Consider the following 24,430-nt stretch of genomic DNA (forward strand, 5'->3'; position numbering starts at 1 on the left):
ACAACACTGAATCCTTGTTGAAGAAGAATAACCTAACTAAAAAAGAGCGTGCATGCTCGAAACAGAGAATAAGGCTGAACAAGCAGAATGGAGTTCACTGGTCCTTAAGGTGCGTCCCTTTCCTTTTCTTGTTTACCAAAGTAGCTACTGGGCACTAAGTTTCATAGAGGATTAACCTTGTTTTTCTTATTATATGTTGTGATCCTCCTCAAAAATAGCAAGTGACCATGTTTCTTGTGTATCATCCCAAGTGCTAAGGACACTCTGATCCCACTTACTTATGAACTTATAATTGTGCTGCAAAAAATAAAGAAGGGGTGAAACACTACTTTAACCAGCTAGTCTACTTAGCTTAAACATTATGTTCAACATATAGGATGGGGAAATCCCTGACGTCTATAGCCTAAACTGTGGTATAGTTTTATTAACTTAATTAGGGTACTCCTAAGGCTTAGGAAGAGCCACACTCAAGGGGCCAAAGAGCCGCATGTGGCTCGCGAGCTGCAGTTTGCCGACCACGGGCCTAAGACATTGAAAAATACTAGCTTCACAGATATACAGACTAAGAAATGTAAGTAGACCTAGAGTGAAAAAGTGTATCTTGAGGTAGGAGGGTTGCTGGCTGTGGTAAAGTCAAGAATTGAAGGAAAAGTGTGTTGTTATATGCTTTGAATAACTTTCAAGGAAGAGCATTATTACATGTTTTTATGGCTTTTAAGGAGAGTTAGGGGCATAGCAAATGAAATAAGTGACTCCACTATTAAATAGAAATATTATAAAAATCAGAAAACAAGGAAGAGTAAATATTTGTTACTTTGACAAAGTAATCCACATGACAGTTTTTAGTTCATACATTTAAATAAAAAGCCAATGCTTTCTGATTACCAGTATACTATCACTGAATTATTAATGTTTAGTATATAATAGACTACCTCAAACATGTCCAGCATCTAAAATAATTTAAAAAATTTTCCATTTCAGATCATGTAAGAAGATCAAAGGGAGGAGCCAAACAGAATATAAAGTTTCAATGAGAAAAAAGAGAAAAACAAGGGCACTCAATGTTGGCTCCCCACACATGCAGATTATCTACGGAGAATAGTGGGCAATTCCTAAGAATATGATGATCCCTTTTTGTGTGTGTTAGAGGTATCACATAATCCCTGCTGGAAATACACACATCCATGTGAAGATCAAGGAAGTGTTAAGGAAAGCCAAATCTGACCATACATTTGGGGTACAATAGGGAATGTGTGGGGAACAACAAGAGAAGCCACCTTCTCTGGAGAGCTGCACAGTCTAAGCAGAGGCAACCATGGCAATATGGGGGAAAGTGATATGACAGAAAGAATAATCACTTTGAAAGCTCAAGCTGATGTAGTTTGTAAGCACTGTGACATAATAGGCCACGAGCGTTTCATGTTTACTTTTAGTGGAATAGTACAACAATATATAAAACTCTACCTTTGGATTCTTGCCCTCTTTGGCCAACAATGCCCGAAGTCTTTCTTGTGAAGGGGGGGCAATAAAAATAATATATGGTTTCAAGTCTGAATTCCGGAGAGTCTTCAATGACTGAAAAGAAAAGATATTTTGGATCTTTAAAGTAATTGTCATGATTTAACTACTTCCCAATAATATACTTGGAATATAATGTCATTAAACAACAATAACAACATAACCTATGAGTGTTTCCAAACATCTTTGTAACAAAAAATTCACAATATTTTAAGATCCTACCATTCACTGTAAAAATATATTGTGTACCCATAAAATCACACACACAAACACACACTATTGGCTCACTCTTTTTATGTAATGAAATAAAAATGAATGACTGAAGGATTACAACTATGTAATGTTAAAATACCCTGCTTTAAGATCACATGCAGATTATAACAACCATATTAAAAATCCATTTTAGAGAAAGTAGAAATGAGCAGTCACTTTACAATGTGGCAGGGTCTAAAGGAAGCACAAACTGAGAGAAAAACTTCACACACACACGCGCACATGTGCGCGCACACACACACACAATTTTGGAAAAGCACATCCTAAAAAAGGAGACTATCTGAATTGGGAGGTGTGGCTTTCTTTTTTTTTTTTTTTTTAATTTTTTAAAAATCCTCACTTGAGGACATTTTCCCATTGATTTTTGGCGAGAGTGTAAGAGAGAGAGAAAGAAAGAGAAATATCCATGTGAGAGAGACACATCGATTGGTTGCTTCCTCACATGCCCCGAACAGGGTCTGGGCCGGGGAGGAGCCTGCAACCAAGGTATGTACCCTTGACCGGAATCAAACCTGGAACTCTTTGGTCCACAGGCGGAAGCTCTATCCACTGAGCCAAACCAGCTATGGCGGGAGGTGTGGCTTTCACCTCGCCTTTGCCACCACATGACAGTGTGCCATCAACTGAAGCACTCCATCAAAATGGGAATTACAGGGACATACCCCCTTTTATTAACCTAAAAACATTAAGACAATATGTTTAACTTCTCAATGTTCTTTGGTACATCTGCTGGCACAAATAATATAAGAATTCTGAAGGAGTTTAGTAAAAACATTTATACTTCTCTCAAATGTTTACAATTGAAATAGTAGACTAAACTCTTTTATCTACTAAAAAAACAAAACAAAAAAAAAACAAAGAAAATCTACTTATTATTTCAAGAGAGTCATTTTATTTATCTTCATTATTATTATTTTGCAATCCTCATTAGAGGATATGTTTTTATTGATTTTTTTAGAGAGAGAGAAAGGGAGAGAAAGAGCTAAACATTGAGTGGTTGCTTCCTGTATGTGCCCTGACCAGGTATCAAACCTGCAACCTAGGTATGTACCCTGAATGGGAACTGAACTCATAACCTTTTGGTGTATGGGACAACACTCCAAGGGAACCATTTTAGAGTCAATTTCCTTTCCTATACATCTATTTATTAACCACTGCTTATAGTTCCTGAGTTGACATACTCAGTAGATTCATTAAGTTTTAGCATGAAGCTGTCTAGTCTAGAAAAACTTTTCCAAAACAAACAATCTTAAAAATCCCAAATCTCTAAGTTACTGTACTAAATTTTAGAAAATATGTACATGTATATGTGTACGTATGTATGTATTTGACTCTGAGGAAATCGAGATTTAGCAATCTGTCTGATTTCAGATAGGGAGTCAGTGGGGAAAAGCTGTATAAGAACTTAATTATGTCCCGTGGTTCTTGGACCAAAATATAGTTTCCACTAAATTACTTTGCAAAAAATGCCCTCAAATTCAACACCCTAAACCAAAACAGCTTTACCTGTGTACGAAGACTTAAAAGACATATTTTCCCAGAGTTGATCACTTGCCGTACAGAATCTATGCTGGTTCCATACAGATTTTTCTCAAATTCACCATGCTCAATGAACTTTCCAGCTGCTATGTCTGCTTCGAATGCTTGCCGAGAAACAAAGTGGTAATCTCTACCAGCTACTTCGTGGTCTCGCCTATTGCGAGTTGTATCTAGACAGACAAATTCAGGTAAAAATAATTGGTATTGATCATGGTAAGGATGGAGGGTAATTTTGCTAATCAGAAAAAAGTTTTATTTCATAATACAGATTATAAAATAATGAACTGAGGAAATGTTAAGAACCCCGTGTTTAGCACTGGTTTTATTTCTAGATTGAGAAATGAACAAAAATTTGTTTTTCGTGTGCTATTTGTAGTTATATTAATAACAATATATTTTATGTTTACACTTTAAATTACTTCATCTTGCATTTAAAACACTACTATTCACCTTTTCTGAAGTTTACTTAGGTGCTATATAAGGTACCATATAATTTTAAAACAGAACTTCTGTGTTCAGAGATTTGTCTAAATTTCTATCTTCTCCATCAGTTGTTGAAACCAGATGATTCCATATTGAACAGGGAATTATAAGAAGTGCAAAATGAAATTCATTTAGAAAGTGATCAGTACCATATTCTTAGGAAAATTGAAATTTCTCAAGAAGATCTGGTTAAAACAGTTTTTCTTTCCTGGACAACAATGTTTTGATAAAATGAATGAAAAATTGCCCATGTAAGTTAGATTCTAAAGCGGTGAACTGAAAAGCACAGGAAAACGGGAATGCATCCAAACTTACGAGGAACTGCAGCTGCAAAGCGGTCTTTCTCTTTGTTCATGAGCCTCTGACGTAATTCATTCTGGCCACAGTTCTGTGGACCAATCAAAATGATAGGTCTTTTCCTATTTGCTGGCTGATGATAAAGTGACATTTCCTCATAAGTTAAGATTTCTTCATTGTCATAGTCTTTAGAAAAAGAAAAAGTTAAGCTCTTTAGACAGAATTATTGCTATGTAATAAATATACACTCATAGATCTTCCGAAAAAACTGAAAAGAGCACAATTTATTATTAAAAACACTTAACTTTTTGGATCAAGATAGTATTATATCATGAGTATTTTCCCCTGTCATTATAGCCTTTCCAGGATGCTATGAAAATAAATCAGACAATATATGAATCATTCTAGAAATTTTTATTGCTTCTCTTATTTCAGACTGAATGTTTAATATAATATCACAATACTGATCCTTATGTAAAATAGCTAGTTTGCAGCCAGTACTTTTATGGGGGAGGGGGGGCGCACCAGGTGATAAACTAATGAGAGTAACATCTACCATTTTTGTAAAATGATGTTACTAACACATTATTTAGAGGGTTGGTTTAAGGATCAGACCTAATGTGCATGCTGAGCACAATACGTGGCATGAACATTCAAAATAGTGGCTACAACCAGAGATATCAGAGAAAGCTGGAATATTCTGAGATTATAGAACTTGCCATCACACTTCCTGCTTTTATATTTACTTTGTTCTGGAATACTTGAGGTCATGATTCAAGAAGAGGTATAAATTACGATAGGTGGGGTAACATTCCTAAAGCCCATAATTGAGATGAAATCAGAGCTGTTAAGCGGTAAGGACAAAGGTAGACAATAGCAGCCTGCCATCTTCTCATGCATACCAGTTCATCTGACTGGGAAAGAAGGTCAGATGTGTAGTCAGACCCTCCCAGCTGCAAGTTCCATGGGGGCAGGGAACCATCTTAGCTGTGCCAGTGCTTAGCACAGAGCACAGAGTAGGAAATATATTTGCTTAAATTTCAGCTCAACCATCTTAGTTGTAAGAACTTAAGCAGGTTACTTTAATATCTGAATTTGAATTTATTAATCTGAATGCTCAAGGAATTTATTGTGAGAACTAAATGGATGAAGGTATTGAAAGTATATATAGTTAGCCTCCCTAGAATAAAAGTTATTATAAATGAGTTATTATTAATAAAAATATTAATTATGACACACCTTCCCTTCCCAAAACACTTTTCACTCTGAAAAACCAGAGTTCCTTCTTCTAACATGTATAATCAGACTGTGGCAGCACTGTGATTTACAGGCTTGGTTTATAATCTGTAGGTTTCAGATTTGCAAAATTTCTAGAGTATAATAGCTTCATTAATTAATTTTAGTGCACTTCAAAACATGAAAAACAGATTTAATCACCTACCCAAATATAGAGTAAAGGATTAAAAATTCAATAAATCTTCTTAGTTACATAAATATAACAAAGCAGGTTGTTTATTTTGGAAAAAAATTTATTAAAGTAAATAAAATCTCTGATATAGTTTTATATGGAGTTTTTCAACAATCTATAACAGTTTTTTCATTGATTGAACTTATGCTGCCTAAAAAGACTTCAAGGTACTGAGGGAATAAATCTTACAAATTGTTTAAGAAGTTAAGGATTGCCTTGACTTTATTATTTGGCTTGTTTCTAACATGAACCAAAGCAGAGGTAGAATATCTAATGCCCATATGGACCAACCAAGAAGGTAATGAGAGCAGGAAATCAGGTTTGGTTTATAAAAATTGGATGTTGTGGAAACTGTTAAACTAAGATAGTAGTAGGTGCCCAATATAAAGGCAACAGCCATCATCAGGTACAGCACCTGATGAGTGTTGTCACCTGGGAATATGAGTCACATGTTATTAGAGCTTTTGACTTTAAGAGAAGTATCAACTTTAAAATAGAACAAAAAAACTCCATGTACCTGACTCTGCCAGCAGGTAGCAGGCTCTGTGGAATGAGTTGTCTTAGTAACAGGAGTTATTATAGACAAAATATTGTTTACTTAAAATACAGCTATATTGTCAGAATTTGTTAGAAGCATGTATCAATTTCACAAATAAAGAGTTTGAGTAGAAAAAAATTAGAGAAATTTCAATTCTATTTCTTCAAAATTAGAGAAATATCAATATAACACTATATATATTCATTGTACTTTAATTTTTATATCAATTTTTCTCCGAATTCAAAACACTGCATTACTCATAGGATTCTAAAAGAAAATAATTTTTGTTAAATGACTTTCTTAAGTCGTTGTGTCACATTAAGAGGCAAAACAGGACCAGAAACAAAACTACCTGAAAATATCAATTTAATTTCTTTCAAGTGCTAAATATTGGGCCTCTTTCATATATAAATTTAGCTATCTCTGAGAGTGGAACTTACCATCATTTTTATTGGCATTATATAAAACCTTTTTCCTTTTCTTTTTATTCTTCTTTGCACACCATAATTTTCCTGTTGAATAATCATAAACATAACTATTAATGTGGTATTTGTTTCCTCAAAAAAGCTACATATTTCAAATAAAAGCACTCAAATAGTTAATTTAAATTTATAAACATTACATTTTTCATAGAAAAACTACTTTCCAGGGAAATATTTACAATTTTCTATTAATATCACATTATAGACCAGCAATCTTTAATATTTAAATCCTGTCCTTTCTTTACAGTTCTAAGATAACCAGTTTTGCCTTTCACATCACTCTTGCCATAATATATCTTTCATGCCAGTTCTAACTGATATGTAAATTTAAACATACTTACAGATGAAGACCCAAGAAATCTCTTATTAATGCCAAATAAAAATGTCCAACCTGATTTTTCTGGCTCCTTGTCTTCCTCTATGGTTTGCTTCATGGCTTCCCTTTGCTGTTGAAAGCTTTTCCCTTAATAGCAGAAAGGAAAAAGTAAAATATTTAAGACAGAAGAACAGAAGTATTTTTTTAAAAAATCAAGCGAAAACACCAGGAGTAACTACTCATTTATATTCCCTCCTAATTCCTTCTGCCACCTATGAGAGTATATCAGCTATGATTATAAATAAGCCTCCAAATGTTTAATGTATTACGTTTCAACCTCAGTCTCAACCAATTCTAAGATATTTATTACTAGACTATCTCACCTATTAGAAAAGATAAATCATAAACTAGTGTTAGAAAATTTAATAGTTCAGTTTTTACAAAGCTTTCATTGAGTAGTTACTAAATGGAAAGTACTATGCTGAATCTTACAACACTTCTGATCATTCAGAATAAAGGAAATCAAGCAAATTCATTCTAGAAGTTAACTTTACAAAATAATATGTGAACATTCATCGCTTTTTAATTCCAAGACACTACTCAACATATTCCCTTTCGTTTATCCTTTTCTTTCCCTCTTTTTCTTTGTATGTATATATATGTATGTATGTGTTTTAATGATTTTTAAAATTTCCACCTTTACTAATGATACAAATAAATGAAAACATATTGTTTTTCCTCTAAGGATTATGTTTTTAATATAGGAAGCTTTCAAGGTTTTTGACCTTCATTTTCTTTTAAGACATCTACTTTAAAACCAAATGAATTTTTTCTGAAGGCTGAAAATAATTTTACTTAAAAAATTCTGTATTAGAAGTCTACTTTTACATTTTATTTTTATATCTAATTCTTCCCATTTCACGCCAGGGATTCTTAAACATCGATAGGCAATTTCCATCTGTCTACAGGAATAACCTGTAGAATGCAGTGTGTTTCATAAAAGCACAAGTGAAAATATTGAGTTTGACACACATAAGAACCATTAAAGGAAACCAGGTTATCTCCAGAGCTATACAGATTGCATTTCTAGTGAAACAAATAACTATGACTAGAAGGAAAATTTTAAGAGCATTAATATTTAAAAATGACTATTTGCCTTTAACAGAGTAAAAAAATAAGGAACAAAATCCTAATATATAAAAAGCCAGGGGCCCTAACAACCAAAACGGCTGGATGGACGACCGAACGGCAGGCCAGGGAGCTGAGGGAGCAGGAGGAAAGGTCACTATGAGGGGACCCCGCCTGGATCAGGGGCGTGGCTAGCCTTCAAACCGCAGGTGGCCCCTTGCCCAGGCCAGCCAGTGCCCCAGAGGGGATCCCCACTATGATTGGGGGCATGGCCAGCCTTCAAAACGCGGGTGGCCCCTAGCCCGGGGAGGCCTCCTAGCCGAGGACGCCAGAGTCTGTTCTGGACCTAGGGCTGCGCTCTCCCCGCAAGCGACTTGGAAGCCACCAGTGTCTAACTGCCAGTCTTCGGGAGGTGGGAGTGCATCCATTGTCCACCAAAAAGTAGGACCATCGAACCGTTCAGTCTCAGTACAGGCATGGGTCCGTGGCTGATGGGATGGAGGCCAAACCAAAACAAAACAGCAGAAACATCCTGCCCACCTTGGTGGGTGCAGCTGCAGCCCACACGGGCCTGGGCAGTGTAGAAAGTGCTACCTTCTCCCGGGTCCTGTGCTGGCACTACCGCCTCGCTCACCCTCAAGCCCCCCCGAGTCCTGACAGCAAAGTATGTAGGGCATCCTGCAGGAGTTGTGCCGTTCTGGGTGCTTTTGCCCAAAGATACCCTTTGGGATGAATTCAGAGCCACACCTCACTTCTCATGAGACTGGAAGAACCATGTAAAAGGAATTCGACAAAAGCTTTCCACATCTGTTTATTCTTTTGAATGCATAAAACGACCTTAAAAAAAGCATTCGGGCCACCTAAGAGAGAATGCACTTCCTGGCCAGAGCATGCAGGATTCTTTTGCCCAACAGGTTAAAGGACGCAGAGAGCTGGCACAGTGGAAATGGCCCTGGTGCCCTATGAGGAGACCGCGGGAATGGGGCTGCAGAAATTCTACAAGCCTCTTGCCACCTTCTCCTTCGCAAACCACACCATCCAGATCCACCAGGACTGGAGGCAACTGGGAGTCGCAGCTGTGGTTTGGGACACGGTAAGCAAATCCTTGGGGGCCTCTGAAAACATCTGCAATTGATTATAAGACTGGTCTTTATTTAAAAAGAAATAAAAGAACAGCTTTGTTGAGATATATATAGTTCATATACTGTACATGTCACCTAAAGTGTACAATGAACTAGTTTTTTAATGTAAATTCAGAGTGGTACAACCATTACCATGCTCAATTTGTAAATATTTTCTGACCCCATCCCCTCCAAAAAGAACTTCTACCCACTAGAATCACTTTCCTGATCATCTTCCCCAAAATAGATTGCATTTTAAGGGTGGGTAAAGGAAAGTTGAGGGGAGTTAAAATACTGCACAAAGGATATTGTAAAATGACAAAGCCCAAAGTGAAGATTATGTGTTTTCTTTTTTTTTTTTTTTTAATATTTTTTTATTGATTTCAGAGAGAAAGGGAGAGGGAGAGAGAGATAGAAACATCAATGATAAGAATCACTGATCAGCTGCCTCCCACAGGCCCCCTACTGGGGATTGAGCCCACAACCCAGGCATGTGCCCCTGACCAGAATCAAACGTGGGACCCTTCAGTCCACAGGCCGATGCTCTATCCATTAAGCCAAATTGGCCAGGGCCATGTGTTTTCTTTAAGTTCTGCGTGGTTGTAATGGTCCCCAAATCTGTACTAATAAAAGGGTAATATGCTAATTAGAGTGGACGTCTTCTGGACATCCTTCCTGACAAAGCCACAGTGGCTGCGAGGGCTAAGGCTCAGGCCGGCAGTGGCAGCAGCAGCAGCATGGTAATGGGGGCGGTGCCTTCCCTTGATCAGCCAGGTCGCCTCCCACAGAGGGAGGCCAGACTGGTGGCCAAGGCAGAGGCAGTTAGGGGCAATCAGGCTGGCAGGGCAAGGTAGGGGCAATTAGGCTGGCAGGGGGCAAGGTAGGGGCGATCAGGCCGACAGGCAAAGGGGTTAGGGGCGATCAGGCAGGCAGGCGGAGGGGTTAGGGGCAATCAGGCAGGCGAGCGGTTAGGAGCCAGCGGTCCTGGATTGCAAGAGGGATGTCTGACTGCCGGTTTAGACCTGATCCTACAGGGGGTCCCAGATTGGAGAGGGTGAAGACTGGGCTGAGGAACGCCCCCCCCCCCCCCACACTAATTTTGTGCACCGGGCCTCTAGTAATTTTAATAATTTACATAGTAAGATGTTTAAAAACATTACAGTGTGATACTTCTATGGCACATTTTTATAGTATGCACATGTAACTATTTTTGAGATAGAATCAGACATTAATGGGAGATGGACACTATGACCTCTAAAAAATCCTTCTAACAGAAAACCATTATCAAACTCAAACTAAGGTGGGTCCATTTATTTGTCCTATAAAAGACCTGCAAATGATATCACTGAAATCTCCTTGACTCATCTATATACTTTCAGAAACTCAATGTAATCAATCCGTCAATAAACACCAGTTCTAAATATTTATGGGCTACGCCTGGCATGGTAAGAAGATATCAAATTGATAGTTGGCAGAAGCACGGAATAGAGAACCATGATGGCTGCCCAATACTCCAGGATTTTTGAGGAATGTCCTGCAGCTGATATTGTGAAGAATCAAGGGTAAAGCATCAGCCACTCAACTTAGTATGAGAAGCTCATTCATTCCTCCTTTCCTGAATTATGACCAAATATAGACAAATTTGTTTCCAGCTTTTGCATTTAAAAGCAGATGACTTTTGACTTTCTGTAATCCACACACATAAAGAACAAATGTAAATATTATATTACATCCTAATTTCATCTAAAGCTCAACAAACTGGTCACAATTATATTCAAGATATTTATGCTACAGTTGCAACATAAAAACCCAACTGCATGAAAAAGCAATTACATCATTTTTAAAAGGCATGAAAAAGAGTTTCCTCCATGAAGATCTGTTTTTTAAATGTTCTTTTAACTATATGTGTACTTTCTACTATATTGTCCTTACCTGGAACAAGCCCAGCTAGAGGTTGATTATCTTCATCCCCATCCCTGTAGGCCTGCCACCAGTTTGGATCTTCCTGGCTGATCACATGAAGTATATCCCCTTTTTGAAAAGAGAGACCTAACTCCCGACATGGGACATATGGGTCATCTGAAGGGTCATAGTCAAAATGAGCTTTTACGTGGATCTAAAAGATAAAAGGGGTAAAAAAAATAATGCTGAAATGGCAACACAAAATACTTAGCATAAATATAATTAAAATGTTATGGTTTTTCATTAGTGCAAAGAAATTATGAGCTGAAAGAGGGAAGTTTAGTTAAATAACAGTATTTTGGGGGAGGTATTTTCTTAGGCTCATCTGTTTTCTTCAGTTAAAGTTCATCTCTCTGTTGACTGCATACATGTACAAGGGTATGCAAAACATTATCATTAGTTACTAACAAGCTGAGGTACTAAGGGGCTTCAAGGCTTAAGAGAAGCAGAAGGAATATAATAAAGCCTCCACCCCCCACCGCCTGTCTCCCTTCCTGATCTGTAAAAAACAAGAACTCTGCGGTGCCCCCTCAGATATCTCCAACCTCTTGATTTTTCTCCCCAAATCTGTTTTCCCTCCATATTTCCCTTTAATAAGCAGCACCACTATCCACCGTTGTTCAAGCATCTTTGCCTCCTCTTTCCTTTACCCTCCACATTCATTACAAGGTCCTGTTATTGCTACTTCCAGAACACAGCCTGATTACTTTTTTCCACTGCCACAGCTATTATCCAAGTTTAAGCCATCATCATACTTCATAATGACTTCAGCAACAGTTTCCTAAATCTCCTTGCTTCCTTATTGGCTTTACTGATCCAATTTATACAAAGAAGCCAGAAATGTTTTGTTTTTTGTTTTTAAAATAAAAATCAAATCATTTACTATATTTAAAATCCAAACTCCCTGCCATGGCCAAGGAAACCTGCCTGACCTGGCCCTATCTACCTCTCTAGCTTCATCTCATAGAATCCCCTCCTCGCCTTTTTACTCTCCTTCTTTGCTCCATGCCCACAGGCTTTCCAAAAACAAAGTTCTTGAGATATTTTACCTGAAAGTTCTTCTGGCAATTAACAGGCTTGGCTTCATCTCATTCTACGGTCTTGGCTTCACGCTGCCTTCTCCAAGAGGCCTTTCCTGTCCATCTCATGTAATTGATTCCACTTATTTTTACTCTCAATGTTCACACTGTGCTTATTCCTACCTTATCACTTACTGCAAACTATAATTATTTTGTCATGTTCATTATTATAAACCCAGTGCTTAGCACAGTGCCTAGTACACAAAAGAGATCCAACAGATGTTCATTGTAAGGAAAATAATTATTTGGGACTCCTAAGAATATATTTCAATAATTAAAACTAACGCCACTGGGCTAGTGGTTAATTCTATGGTTTGTATCCCTTCACTGTAACTTTAGCATCCTTCTATCCTGAGCCTTTAAGTTTCCCTTAAACCACTTTTCTCTATCCTCCCAACCTTTACCCCACAAATCAAAAGACTTCATGAAGGCATGCTCCCAGTTTTATTAAGAGTTTGTTGGACGAAAAATAAATAGTGATGCAGAAACCTAATATTTAGTGGCTTTGTGGGACATTACCTGTTACACTACATAGCAGTTAAGAGCATAGGTTCTGGAATAGGCATGGGTTCTAGTCCTGACTCAGTCACTTACCAATAGTGGGCTTGGGCAATTAACTTGACCATTCTAGTTCTAGTTTCAATGCCTGTTGAATGGGAATAATAAAGATATCTATATTTCATGGGGATGCTGTGAGAATTAAATGAGATAAAATATATAAAACAATCAGTACTGTGCCTGGCACAGAGTAAATATCATAATAGCTAACATTTATTGGATAATCAGTACTCTGAATTTTCTAGTGCATATTCCATCACTAATAAGCAGTGTGATCCCACTACATTTCAATGTACTCCTATGTTCATCTCATGGCACACATAAACTAATTACTAAAATCTATGGCACACTAAAATATATATATTTTTGCCGATCTGACAAAACAATAGGTATAATTTTAATTCATTCACACTGGAAGGCTATTATTGTGTTAGCTGTTGCATTTTCTAATTTGACAGTGTAAAGGAAAAGAGGTCAGTGCTCATGACTAAATAGTCAGGTACTGCAGGTTTTAAAAATTCTTGGGGCACACTGTTTGAAAATCACTGGATTAGAGCATTACTATATGAAAAATGTGCCTTCAGCTCAAATATTCTATTTCCTCTCTCCATATTTTTTCAATTATATTGTGAAATATAATCTAAAGTTTTATAGACCTGTCTGGGAATTCTAACTTGTTTCTAAGTCAATGTGGAGAGAGAGAAACAGCACAGCTTAAGCAATTCATGAGTCCTGGGATAAATGTGTCAGTCACCCAGGAAGCAAACTACAAAAGTGCCAAAACTCGTGCCCTCTGCAAATGATAAAGTAGCCACTTGTTGCTGTGTGTGATGCATAAGGGGGTACCTCTCCCGACACTTTGCTTTTGCCATTCGTGACATTATAGTTGAGCCAGTGAACATATTACAATTTTACACCTACAGTTGAACACCTACAGTACTTTAACTACAGAAAGATACCTTTGCTCTTACTAGATCTTGACCTGTACCATAATGATGCTCAATAAACTGGTTTTAATTTCTTAATATCATAGATAATTATTCTGCATATGCCAACAAAACTTATGATTTCCTGCCCTGGCCGATGTTGTTCAGTGGTTGGAGCATCAGCTCGTGCATCAAAGGGTTCATTCCTCACCTTCGGTCGGGCACATGCAGGAGGCAACTGGTCGATGTGTTCAACTCACATCAAAGTTTTTCTCTCTTCCCCCTTCCCTCCCACTTTTTCTGAAAAGCAATGGAAAAAATATCCTTAGGTGAGGATTATCAACAACAACAAATAATGATTTCTTATCACCGTTTTCTTTTTTTGAAACCTTCAGTGCAAGCTTTAATAATAGTTCATTTTAAGCCAGTTATGTTTTATAAAAACTTTACAAGAGATATTGCAATTAAGAGTTCTTCACAATAAAAGAAGGAAATGAAGGAAAAAATATTGCACAACATTGTTTCTATTTTGAAAAGATCTCTACATATCAAATACTGTATTATTTATTTTTTTAAAATCCTCACTCTAGGATATGTTTATGATTTTTAGAGAGAGAAGGGGGAGAGAGAGAGAGAAACACTGATGTGAGAAACATACAGGTTGCCTCCTGTATGCACCCCAACTGGGGATCAACCCGCAACCTTTTTTGTGTACAGGATGATGCTCCAACCAACTGAGCCACCTGGCTAGGCTCAAATGCTATATTTTAAAAGAGCATCATTTCTTTTCCTTTCTCTTATTTATTTTTTTTGTGTTAATCCTCACCTGAGGATATTTTGCCATTGATTTTTAGAGAGTGGAAGGGAGGGGGAGAGACAGAGAGAGAAACATCAACGTGAGAGACGCATTGACCGGTTGCCTCCTGCATGCACCCTGATCAGGGCCGAGGATCGACCCTGCAACTGAGGTACCTGCTGCCCTTGACCACAATTGAACCCGGGACCCTTCAGTCTGCAAGCTGATGCTTTATTCATTGAACTAAAATGGCGAGGGCTCTCCCTTTCCTTTTAAAGCCATATACGTAGGGTCATATTCCAACCCTTCTCTGTGTGTCTTCTCTAAGAGAAGAGCTACTTTTGAAGTTTAAGGCTTGTTCGAAGAAGGTATGTGGAAAGGCACAGTGCACAAGGAATCAGGCTACTGGAATCCAGATACAAACTGTTTCCTCATTTCTCCTCCTACAAAAGAACTTTATACAGAAGGAAGGTTGCAAATGCAATTTTAGGTTCCTAGGGCGATGCTCAATGGCTGAGCCACACCGGCTGGGCAGGGTCTGCAAATGCAATTTTAATGTGTTCCATAAAGAATAAAGGAAAAGCATCGATGATGATACATTGATAAAGAAATGAAACTGTGTTCTGTTTCAAACTACTATGCTTTTATAAAAGTTAAGAGTAACAACAGATATAATAGATCAGTCTTCCTTGTTAACCCAGCACTTTGAAGTTTGTAATTTTTTAACAGCTTTATTGAGATAATTCATATACTATACAAGGCGCCATGTACACAACTGGATGGTTTAATTCAGAGTTATACAACCACCACAAATTTTAGAACTTTTTTATCAGCCCCAAAAGAAACACTATATAGATTAAGAATACCTCCCATTCCCTCCTAACTCACCACGCCTGCACCTAAGAAGCTATTAATCTACTTTCTGTCTCTGTGGATTTACCTTTCTGGACAATTCATATAAATGAACCAACACATGGCTTTTGTGACTGGCATCATTCCCTCAGCACAATTTTATCAAGGTTAATCCATGTTGAAGCATATTTTATTCCTTTTAATTGCCAAATAATATCCCACATTTCATTTTCCATTCATTAGCTGGCAGACATTTGGGTTGTTTCTACTACCTGTCTATCCTATCCTATCTAATAAAGAGGGAATATGCTAATTGACCCTTACACTGTTGCAAAGATGGCAGCAACCACAGCCAATAAGAAGGGAATATACTAATTGACTGCCCCGCCCTCAAAGATGGTGGTGCCCACAGCCACAAGATGGTGGCGCCCAGCCCCCTCAGCCCTGCTGGGGTGGCAGGTGCGTGGCAAGGCCTGTCTCTGGAGTCCCCCAGTCCCCTCAGCGCCCCCAGCCGCCCAGTGCCAGCCCAAGGTGCAGGCAAGCCTTGGATGTCGGCTGCCCAGCCGCTCAAGGTGGGTCCGAGGCACAGGCTAGCCTCAGATGTCAGCTGCCCAGCCGTTCAGGGCCGCCCAAGACTCAGGTAGCCAAGGCCAGCCAAGGCTTGCGCTGCTGGCAGTGGCAGCAGCAGAGGTCGCCTTCCCCTGATTGCCGGGTCACCTCACACTCCTGAGAGCTCCCGGACTGTGAGAGGGGGCAGGCTGGGCTGAGGGACCCTCCTCCAGTGCATGAATTTTCATGCACTGGGCCTCTAGTATAATAATAAAAGCCTAATATGCTAAGTGTCCGGTCGTCCGTTCAACCAATCAAAGTGTAATAATGCTAATGATATACTAAGACCTCTCAACTGCTCACTATGATGTGCACTGACCACCAGGGGTCAGTCGACCAGTTGCTATGATGTGCACTGACCACCAAGGAGCAGACGCTCTAACTGGTAGATTAGCTTGCTGCTGAGGTCCAGCCCCCTCCTGCGGTCCCTCCCAGGCTGGCCAACCTCCTGCGTCCCTCCCTAGCCCCGATCATGCACTGGTGGGGTCCCTCAGCCTGGCCTGCGTCCTCCCGTAATCCGGGACCCCTCGGGGAATGTTGGAGAGCTGGTTTCAGCCCTATCCTGCTCAACACAGGAGCTGCCCCCTGGTGGTCAGTACGCTCCCACAGGGGGAGTGCCGCTCAGCCAGAAGCCAGGCTCAAGGCCGGCAAGCACAGCGGCAGTGGCGTGGCAGGAGCCTCTCCCGCCTCTGCGGCAATGTTAAGGATGTCTGACTGCCCCGGGGAGTGGGCCTAAGCCGTCAGTCAGACATCCCCCAATGGCTCCCGAACTGTGAGAGGATGTAGGCTGGGCTGAGGGACTCCCTCAACGCCCCAATGCATGAATCTCGTGCACCGGGCCTCTAGTTATAAATAATGCTACTGTGATCACTCAAGTACAAGTTTGTGTTAGATATATGTTTTCAATTCTCTTGGATATATACCTAGGAATGGAACTGTTGGATCACACAGTAAGAAAGTCTGTCTTTTAATATAGCTAGTTGAGTAAATGTTAAACAATGCTCATTCTACAATACAAGTGTACAAGCACTTCTTCACCCTACACTGATATATTTAAGTTAAATAAACCCACCTATAATAACAGAAAAGACAAAGTTCAATGTTACAAGTCACAAAAATTCTAAAAGACATTTTATGAGTTTGCTTGTTTAAAATATTGATATGTCATATTTATCTAAATAAAATCTAGTGAATTTCCTTGTTTTTATTTGAGTACAAGAAATATTTAAGGTAACACTTCTGATACCCAAAATAATCACACCTATGGCATAAGTGTTTGTGTGGGCGTAAGTTTTAATGAACTGAAAACTTATGTCCACAGAAAAACCTGCACAAGGATGTTTATAGCAATGATATTTATAATGACCAAAAACTTGGAAGCAACCAAGATGTCTTTCAGTTGGCGAATGGATAAACTGTTGTATATCTTAGACAACAGAATATTATTCAGTGCTAAAAAGAAATGAGCTATCAAGCTATAAGAAGACATGAAGGAAACTTAAACGTTTATCACTAATGAAAATACCAACCTGAAATGGCCAACTATATGACATTCCAACTATAAGACATTCTGGAAAAGGCAAAACTATAGAGACCAGTGGTTGCCATGGTTGGAAAGAGGAATTGATGAATAGACAGAGCAGAGGATCTTTAGGTCAGAGAAACTTCTATACGATACAATGGTGAGTGAATCTACGGAATTACACATTTGTCAAAACCCATAGAATGTACACCACCCAAAGCGAATCATTATAAACTACTAGAGGCCCAGTGTACGAATTTATGCACGGGTGGGGTCTCTTGGCCTGGCTGGAGATAGAGGCATATTGGGGGGCTGGCCGGCCAGGGGGAGGGACCCTGGGAGGTTGGCTGACCGGCCCCACATCGGGGCCGATAGGGCGGGAGGGGTGGGGGAGATCTCTGGAGGTTGGCAGTGAGAGTACACTGACCACGGGTGGTGGGCAGCTCCTGCATTGAGCGTCTGCCCCCTGGTGGTCAGTGCGGCCATAGCAACCGGTCAACTGGTCACTTAGGCTTTTATATTTATTTGTTTATATATCTATATGTATATGTATATATGTATATATATATATATATATATATATATATATATATGAACTCTGAGTAATAATGGAACCATTAATTCATTGATATAACAAATGTATCATTCTGGTACAGGACGATGATAGTGGGGGAGATTATGCATATGTGTGGGTAAGAGGTATGTGAAATTGAACTTTTTGCTGCATTTTGCTATGAACCTAAAACTACTCTAAAAATTAAACTTTATTAATCTAGAAAAAAGTAAACAGTAGCCATCAGACAATAAATAATGAACAAAAAAAATCACTTACTACAGTTTCCTTGGCAGGAGGAGGCTTGATCTGTTGACTGGGGATCAGAACAAATGTCAAAGTACCATGCATATCAGACTGTAATAGAGAGATGAGGTAATTCTTAAAATCCGTATTTATGAAAATCATTTCATGATCTTATGATCAATATTCCCTACAGTGGACTATTCTGGAACCCCTAGGAGACTTAAAAAAAATCAGTAAAGATGAATCCCATTTTGTCAGGAAGCACAAATTATGCCTTTCATAGACTCCATTATAGTAGAGCTAGCCAATAATAAGGCATTCTGTAATTCTGGCACACTGGGCAAAGGCATTTAGAGTATAAGTCTTGGGTTTTGATCTTCTACTTAGTGTAAGTTTAGGAAGATTCCACAGTGAAAGGTTGGACATACCAAAGTGCTATAATAATTCTGGGTTACCTACTCTGATATACATAAATTTTAATACAGTAGAAATTGAAATAGTAATTGTGACTAGGATAAGAAAAGTGATACAAATATTCTCACTTCCCAGGTGCTTTGTCTCTGTCATCCATTCTATTTTTAATTATATAGTCTTACTGCTAGGTTCACTATTATTTCCCAGTACACCACTAACTATTGTTCAGATACCTCCAGTTTAGACAATAGAACAATAATCATAATTTCTGGTCCTGAGATAGCAGGAAGCAGTGCTCAACCCAGAGATAGCAGCCAATAAAACAAAGACTAAAAACAATGATCACTTGCACTTTGCTCTCCCAAACAAAATAAATGGGGTTCAGTGACAATAAGGACATAAGGATGTTTTCTAGATTTGTCAACAGACATCAGCAGATAGGAGAGATTCTATTGTATCAATTGATGTTAAGTCAGTAAGAATATAAATCTGGTTTGTGGGGATATATGCAGTGATCAGAAATTGCTCTCAAAAGCTGTCTATAAACGGCTTCCTGATTATACAAGTACTAATAGAACTTTTTATGATCATATAAATATTCTATACCATAATATGAGAGCCATTAGCTACATACTGTTCTTATCTAGAATACAGTTGTTAGGAATGAGAAACTCAATTTTAATTATTACTTAATTTAAATCGAAATAGCTAGCACATGTAACTATTGGACAATGTAGATGTATACCACTGCTATTACCTAACATTACTAAGAAAATAACAATTAATTGTAGATCATAAACAAAATGAATATAAGTATCATGCGGGCATGGACTTTGTTTTGTTACTGTTTCTCTAGCAGCTGGCCCCATAGTAGGCACTTAAATAAATATATGTTGAATGAATTAATGAGATATATAGTGACTTCAGAGGTAAATAAAATATACCTGATATTAACAAAGCTCAAAATAAAGAAAGTATCAGTAGTACCAATGCCAAAATAAAACTCTACTAATAAATATTGTAAAAATATGTGAAAATAGGCTAGAAATTATCTAGTCCTCTTAGCAATTATTTTTAAAATACTGTAAAATGTTTTATTCTGAAGTCTAATAACAAAAAATCCAACTTTCAAGAACCTACCAAATATTCGTCTGTGTCAACTTACCAACAAGTCAAAAACCTCATTTACATCTTTTCCCCGAATTTCAATGCCATTAATCTCCAGAACTTCATCTCCTTCATGTAAAAGACCACTTTTCTCTGCAGCACCCCCTTTTACTATCCGACTAATGATGACAGAATCCATTTCGTTACGAACTGTAGCACCCTAAAAAATTCAACATCCAATTTTAAAATAAAAATGCAACTTTTTGGTTAAAGATTTCTTCATTTTTTAATTCTTATTTTTTTCTATTCAATAATACTACCCTTCAGTTATCTTGAGGAAGAAATTGACTTACAAAGCTAGAGTAATCAAGATAATTGGGTTACTATTTAGGTGACCATTTTCCTACATTTTCTGCTGCAGAAACGTTGCATTCATTACAATTCTAAAAATCAAGCAGGCTTTTGAAGCATTCAACAGAAAAATGCACTTGCTTAAAAACCACCTGAAGACTTGTTCTCTATATGTTGGATTCTATTCAAAATGGTTATACTATATTTAGGTGTAATTTGAGAACATGACATATCTATAAAAGTTCTTTTTTAAAATTTAAAATATGATGGGGAATGAAAACTACTCTGGTTGATTATACAAATGTTAAATATTATAGCTACATCCAATTCAGATTAAAATATATTAAACATTGAACTACAACAATTAAGGCTTGGCTAGAACAAGACTGCGCACAGAGACCACAAGGGGGTGCACCAAGAAAGCATAAAAGATGCGGAGACAAAAAAACATGACAGAAATGGAGGATATGGAGCTAAGAATCGCAATTTTGAGGGCTTGCCATAAATTTGTGCAGAACCTCACGAAAACTAATGAGACCCTCGATGCTACGATAAAGAAATTAGAAAGTAAGCATACACGGACTGAAATAAAGAATATTATACCCAATAGCAGACCAGAGGAGTACAATAATCAAACCAAAGATTCGACAAAAAACACCCAATTGGAAAAGCAAAATGAAAAAAGAATCCGAAAGTGTGAAGATAGTGTAAGGAGCCTCTGGGACAGCTTTAAGCGGTCTAATATCAGAGTCATTGGAGTGCCAGAAGATGAGAGACAGCAAGATATTGAAAACCTATTTCAAGAAATAATGGCAGAAAACTTCCCCCACCTGGTGAAAGAAATGGACTTACAGGTCCAAGAAGCGCAGAGAACCCCAAACAAAAGGAATCCAAAGAGGACCACACCAAGACACATCATCATTAAAATGCCAAGAGCAAAAGACAAAGAGAAAATCTTAAAAGCAGCAAGAGAAAGAGGCTCAATTACCTACAAGGGAATACCCATACGACTGTCAGCTGATTTCTCAACAGAAACTTTGCAGGCCAGAAGGGAATGGCAAGAAATTTTCAAAGTGCTGAATACCAAGAACCTACAACCAAGATTACTTTATCCAGCAAAGCTATCATTCAGAATTGAAGGTCAGATAAAGAGCTTCACAGATAAGGAAAAGCTAAAGGAGTTCATCACCGCCAAACCAGTATTATATGAAATGCTGAAAGGTATCCTTTAAGAAGAGGAAGAAGAAGAAAAAGGTAAAGATACAAATTATGAACAACAAACATGCATCTATCAACAAATGAATCTAAGAATCAAGTGAATAAATAACCTGATGTACAGAATGAACTGGTGATTATAATAGAATCAGGGACATAGAAAGGGAATGGACTGACTATTCTTGGGGGAAAAAGGGGTGTGGGAGATGCGGGAAGTGACTGGACAAAAATCATGCACCTATGGATGAACACAGTGGGTGGGGAGTGAGGGTGGAGGGTGGGGTGGGAGCTGGAAGGAGGGGAGTTATGGGGGGAAAAAAGAGGAACAAATGTAATAATCTGAACAATAAAGATTTAATTAAAAAAAAAAAAAAAAAAAAAAAAAAAAAAAAAAAAAAAAAAATATATATATTAAACATTAATAATACACAAATGAGAAACACAATTAAACATACACATTCAAAAATGGAAATATAAAATACAGAAAAAAGCTTCAAAGTAGACAGAGTTTATAAGATTTTTACCCTAAATTTTCCCAATTTTTTTTTTCTAGTGGGGAAAAAAACTAAGTTACATGAACTGCCCATAAAATACGGTCTGTATTTACGTATCCCACTATTTAAAACACAATTTGAGATCAGGATTCAAGAAAATCCTTGAAAATAAAGGAAAGAAAATTAAGGCAATAATAGCAGACTAAGAAAAGATTGAAAAAAGTTTTACCTGAAAAAACTATAAAACAAATATTAACATTAATAAATATATACTTCTAAGTATATGTGAAGTATATATAAGTAATTATGTGTCAACAGATTTTAATTGAATTAAAAGATCAGATTTTTTTAAAATTAGGAGAACAATAAAGCAGGTTACTTATCCCTTTGTTCCTCAACAATTATTTCACAAGCTACTATTTTCATCAAATTAGGGGTGAGAAAGATAAACACATTTTTCTCTGAAAAAGGAGTATGAGAAAGAACATAAAATAATTTCAACAAATTTATCTCAAAAGAGAAAAACTACCAGAAACATAAAGGGGTCTTTAACTGTCTGCTATACAAAAGATCCCTGGGTAGAAAGGATCTCAGATCAGACACATGGAATACTTACCAATGGAATATCTCGAGCCTTTTCTATACGAACTATTTTTACAGTTTCTCCTCCGTACTGGCCAACGCTTTCATAAACTCTCTCAACTGTAATGGGCTCTAGCTGCATTTCCTGCTCAGCAACCTTATCATGGGCCAGTAAAAGTGCCTGTTTCAAAAAAAAATCCATAGCATTAAAAAATCCATAGTACTCTGATCATTAAACCTTTAAAATAAATACTATAATTAATGATATATTCAGATTTGTTTCCAAACCTTCCAACGAGGTACAAATGCAACCTTGTATCTTTCAAGCTAATAACAATTAAAGATGTGTTAGGGTCCTGGTCAGTTTGGCTCAGTGGATAGAGCGTAAGCCTGTGGACCAAAGGGTCCCGGGTTCGATTCCGGTCCAGGGCACATAACTTGGTTGCAGGCTGCTTCCCGGACTGGGCCCTGGTCAGGGCTCCTGCAGGAGGCAACCAATCGATGTGTTTCTCTCACATCGATGTTTCTCTCTGTCTTTCCCTCTCTCTTCCACTCTCCCTGAAAATCAATGGAAAAATATCCTCGGGTGAGGATTAACAACAACAGCAAAAGTAATAATAAAAAGATATGTTAGGTATAACAGGCATACTCTGGGATAGGTTCTGAAAGTCTGAAGTGCTTATTATACTGCAAAAACACAAAGTCAATTCAAAGGCCCAAAACCATAGATAATTTAAGTTTATGGGGGGGAAAAACAAAATAGGGAAGAAATTTTTTTAAAGAATAATAAGTTGTTTCAAAACTAATGTTAATTTTAAATATGAAAATATATAATCCAACAATAATTATTTCACAGTGGGAGTTGTAAATAACTAAACAGCCTATCGATAATATTTGAAGTCTCTTCTAGCCCTAAAGGACTGATTCAGAGAGACTTGGAAGTTGGAAAAACCACATATACATAATGCTCTGTACATTTTCTACCTGAATATGTGGAGCATTTAGCAAAGCAGTTAATTCTTGTCCTTCCTTCTGGTGGATTGACTTCAGAACAATTTGTACCTAAGGAACAAAAAGAAAGATGAATTCTTCCTAGGGTACAGAAAATATCACCAGCACCTATACATGTATTTTTAAAAAGATACAATTTAAAGTCGTAAAAAATTACTTATAAGAAAGGCACTAAAAAGAGTTATTAGAAAAAAATTATTTTTTTTCACAGTTTTCAAACTTGTTATCATGGTTAACAATAACATTCTTTATTTAAAAAGACAACACTAGATAGGATTTTGGTATTTATGCTACGAATGAACTATTTTCTTTTTGTAAGTTTCTCCTAACATACTATAAAACAGATTAATAATTACATAGGGGAAGAAAAACTAAGTTATCTTGATATTTTATAGTTTTTAATCATGTTCATGCAACTATATTTTAAATCACAGATGACACTTTCAAGAGTTACAGACTAACAAGATCAATTTATATAAGAGTAATGCAGCAATCACCATATTATAGTGAATTACATTTAAAAAATTCCCACTGTGAAGCAGTTCTTAAATTCCTAGGGTAAACTCCATTTGACTATGATGAATTTTTTAGTCTTTGTTTCCTCATCTGTAGAATGACAGCTACCATTTAAAGGTTCTCAAAAGATGGAGATAATCCATATAAACTAAGCACATAATAAAGTATTATTTAATGTATTTTGATATGTGAGTTGATATTTTAAGGTTTCTACATTAATATTCATAAACTGGATTGGCCTCTACTTGGTGAGTGTGGTCAACGTACAGTGATTTATAAAACTGTCTAGGTCATTACTATCTAGGGTCGTTATATCCTAGTACATATAATGAATTGGAAAATAGTCTATGTTTATGTGTCAAAAAAATTTATTTAACATTAGAATTACATGCTCCTGAATGTTTTGATAGACCTTGTACATAAAATCATCCAGGCCTGGTAGATATTTTTGGGGGTGGATTTCTGATTTTCATT

At 37.4% G+C, this 24,430-nt stretch overlaps 1 protein-coding gene across 2 annotated transcripts in view; it reads right to left on the reverse strand.

Moving 5' to 3' along the window:
• PALS1 (protein associated with LIN7 1, MAGUK p55 family member) overlaps window positions 1-24,430 on the reverse strand; it is an 84,925-nt gene that overhangs the window by 7,072 nt on the left and 53,423 nt on the right. For both annotated transcript variants that reach the window (XM_070417979.1, XM_070417987.1), the window contains exons 5-14: window positions 23,414-23,491; window positions 22,464-22,610; window positions 19,846-20,007; window positions 18,300-18,377; window positions 11,096-11,279; window positions 6,990-7,061; window positions 6,557-6,628; window positions 4,129-4,296; window positions 3,298-3,500; window positions 1,465-1,575 (exon numbers count right to left, since the gene is read on the reverse strand). In XM_070417979.1, coding sequence (XP_070274080.1) covers window positions 1,465-1,575; window positions 3,298-3,500; window positions 4,129-4,296; window positions 6,557-6,628; window positions 6,990-7,061; window positions 11,096-11,279; window positions 18,300-18,377; window positions 19,846-20,007; window positions 22,464-22,610; window positions 23,414-23,491 — 1,275 coding nt within the window. The remainder of the gene's footprint in view (window positions 1-1,464; window positions 1,576-3,297; window positions 3,501-4,128; window positions 4,297-6,556; window positions 6,629-6,989; window positions 7,062-11,095; window positions 11,280-18,299; window positions 18,378-19,845; window positions 20,008-22,463; window positions 22,611-23,413; window positions 23,492-24,430) is intronic.

The sequence above is a fragment of the Myotis yumanensis genome, unplaced genomic scaffold (genome assembly GCF_028538775.1).
Source record: "Myotis yumanensis isolate MYYU_CA2020_CCGP unplaced genomic scaffold, mMyoYum1.0.hap1 SCAF_1, whole genome shotgun sequence".
Classification (NCBI taxonomy): domain Eukaryota; kingdom Metazoa; phylum Chordata; class Mammalia; order Chiroptera; family Vespertilionidae; genus Myotis; species Myotis yumanensis.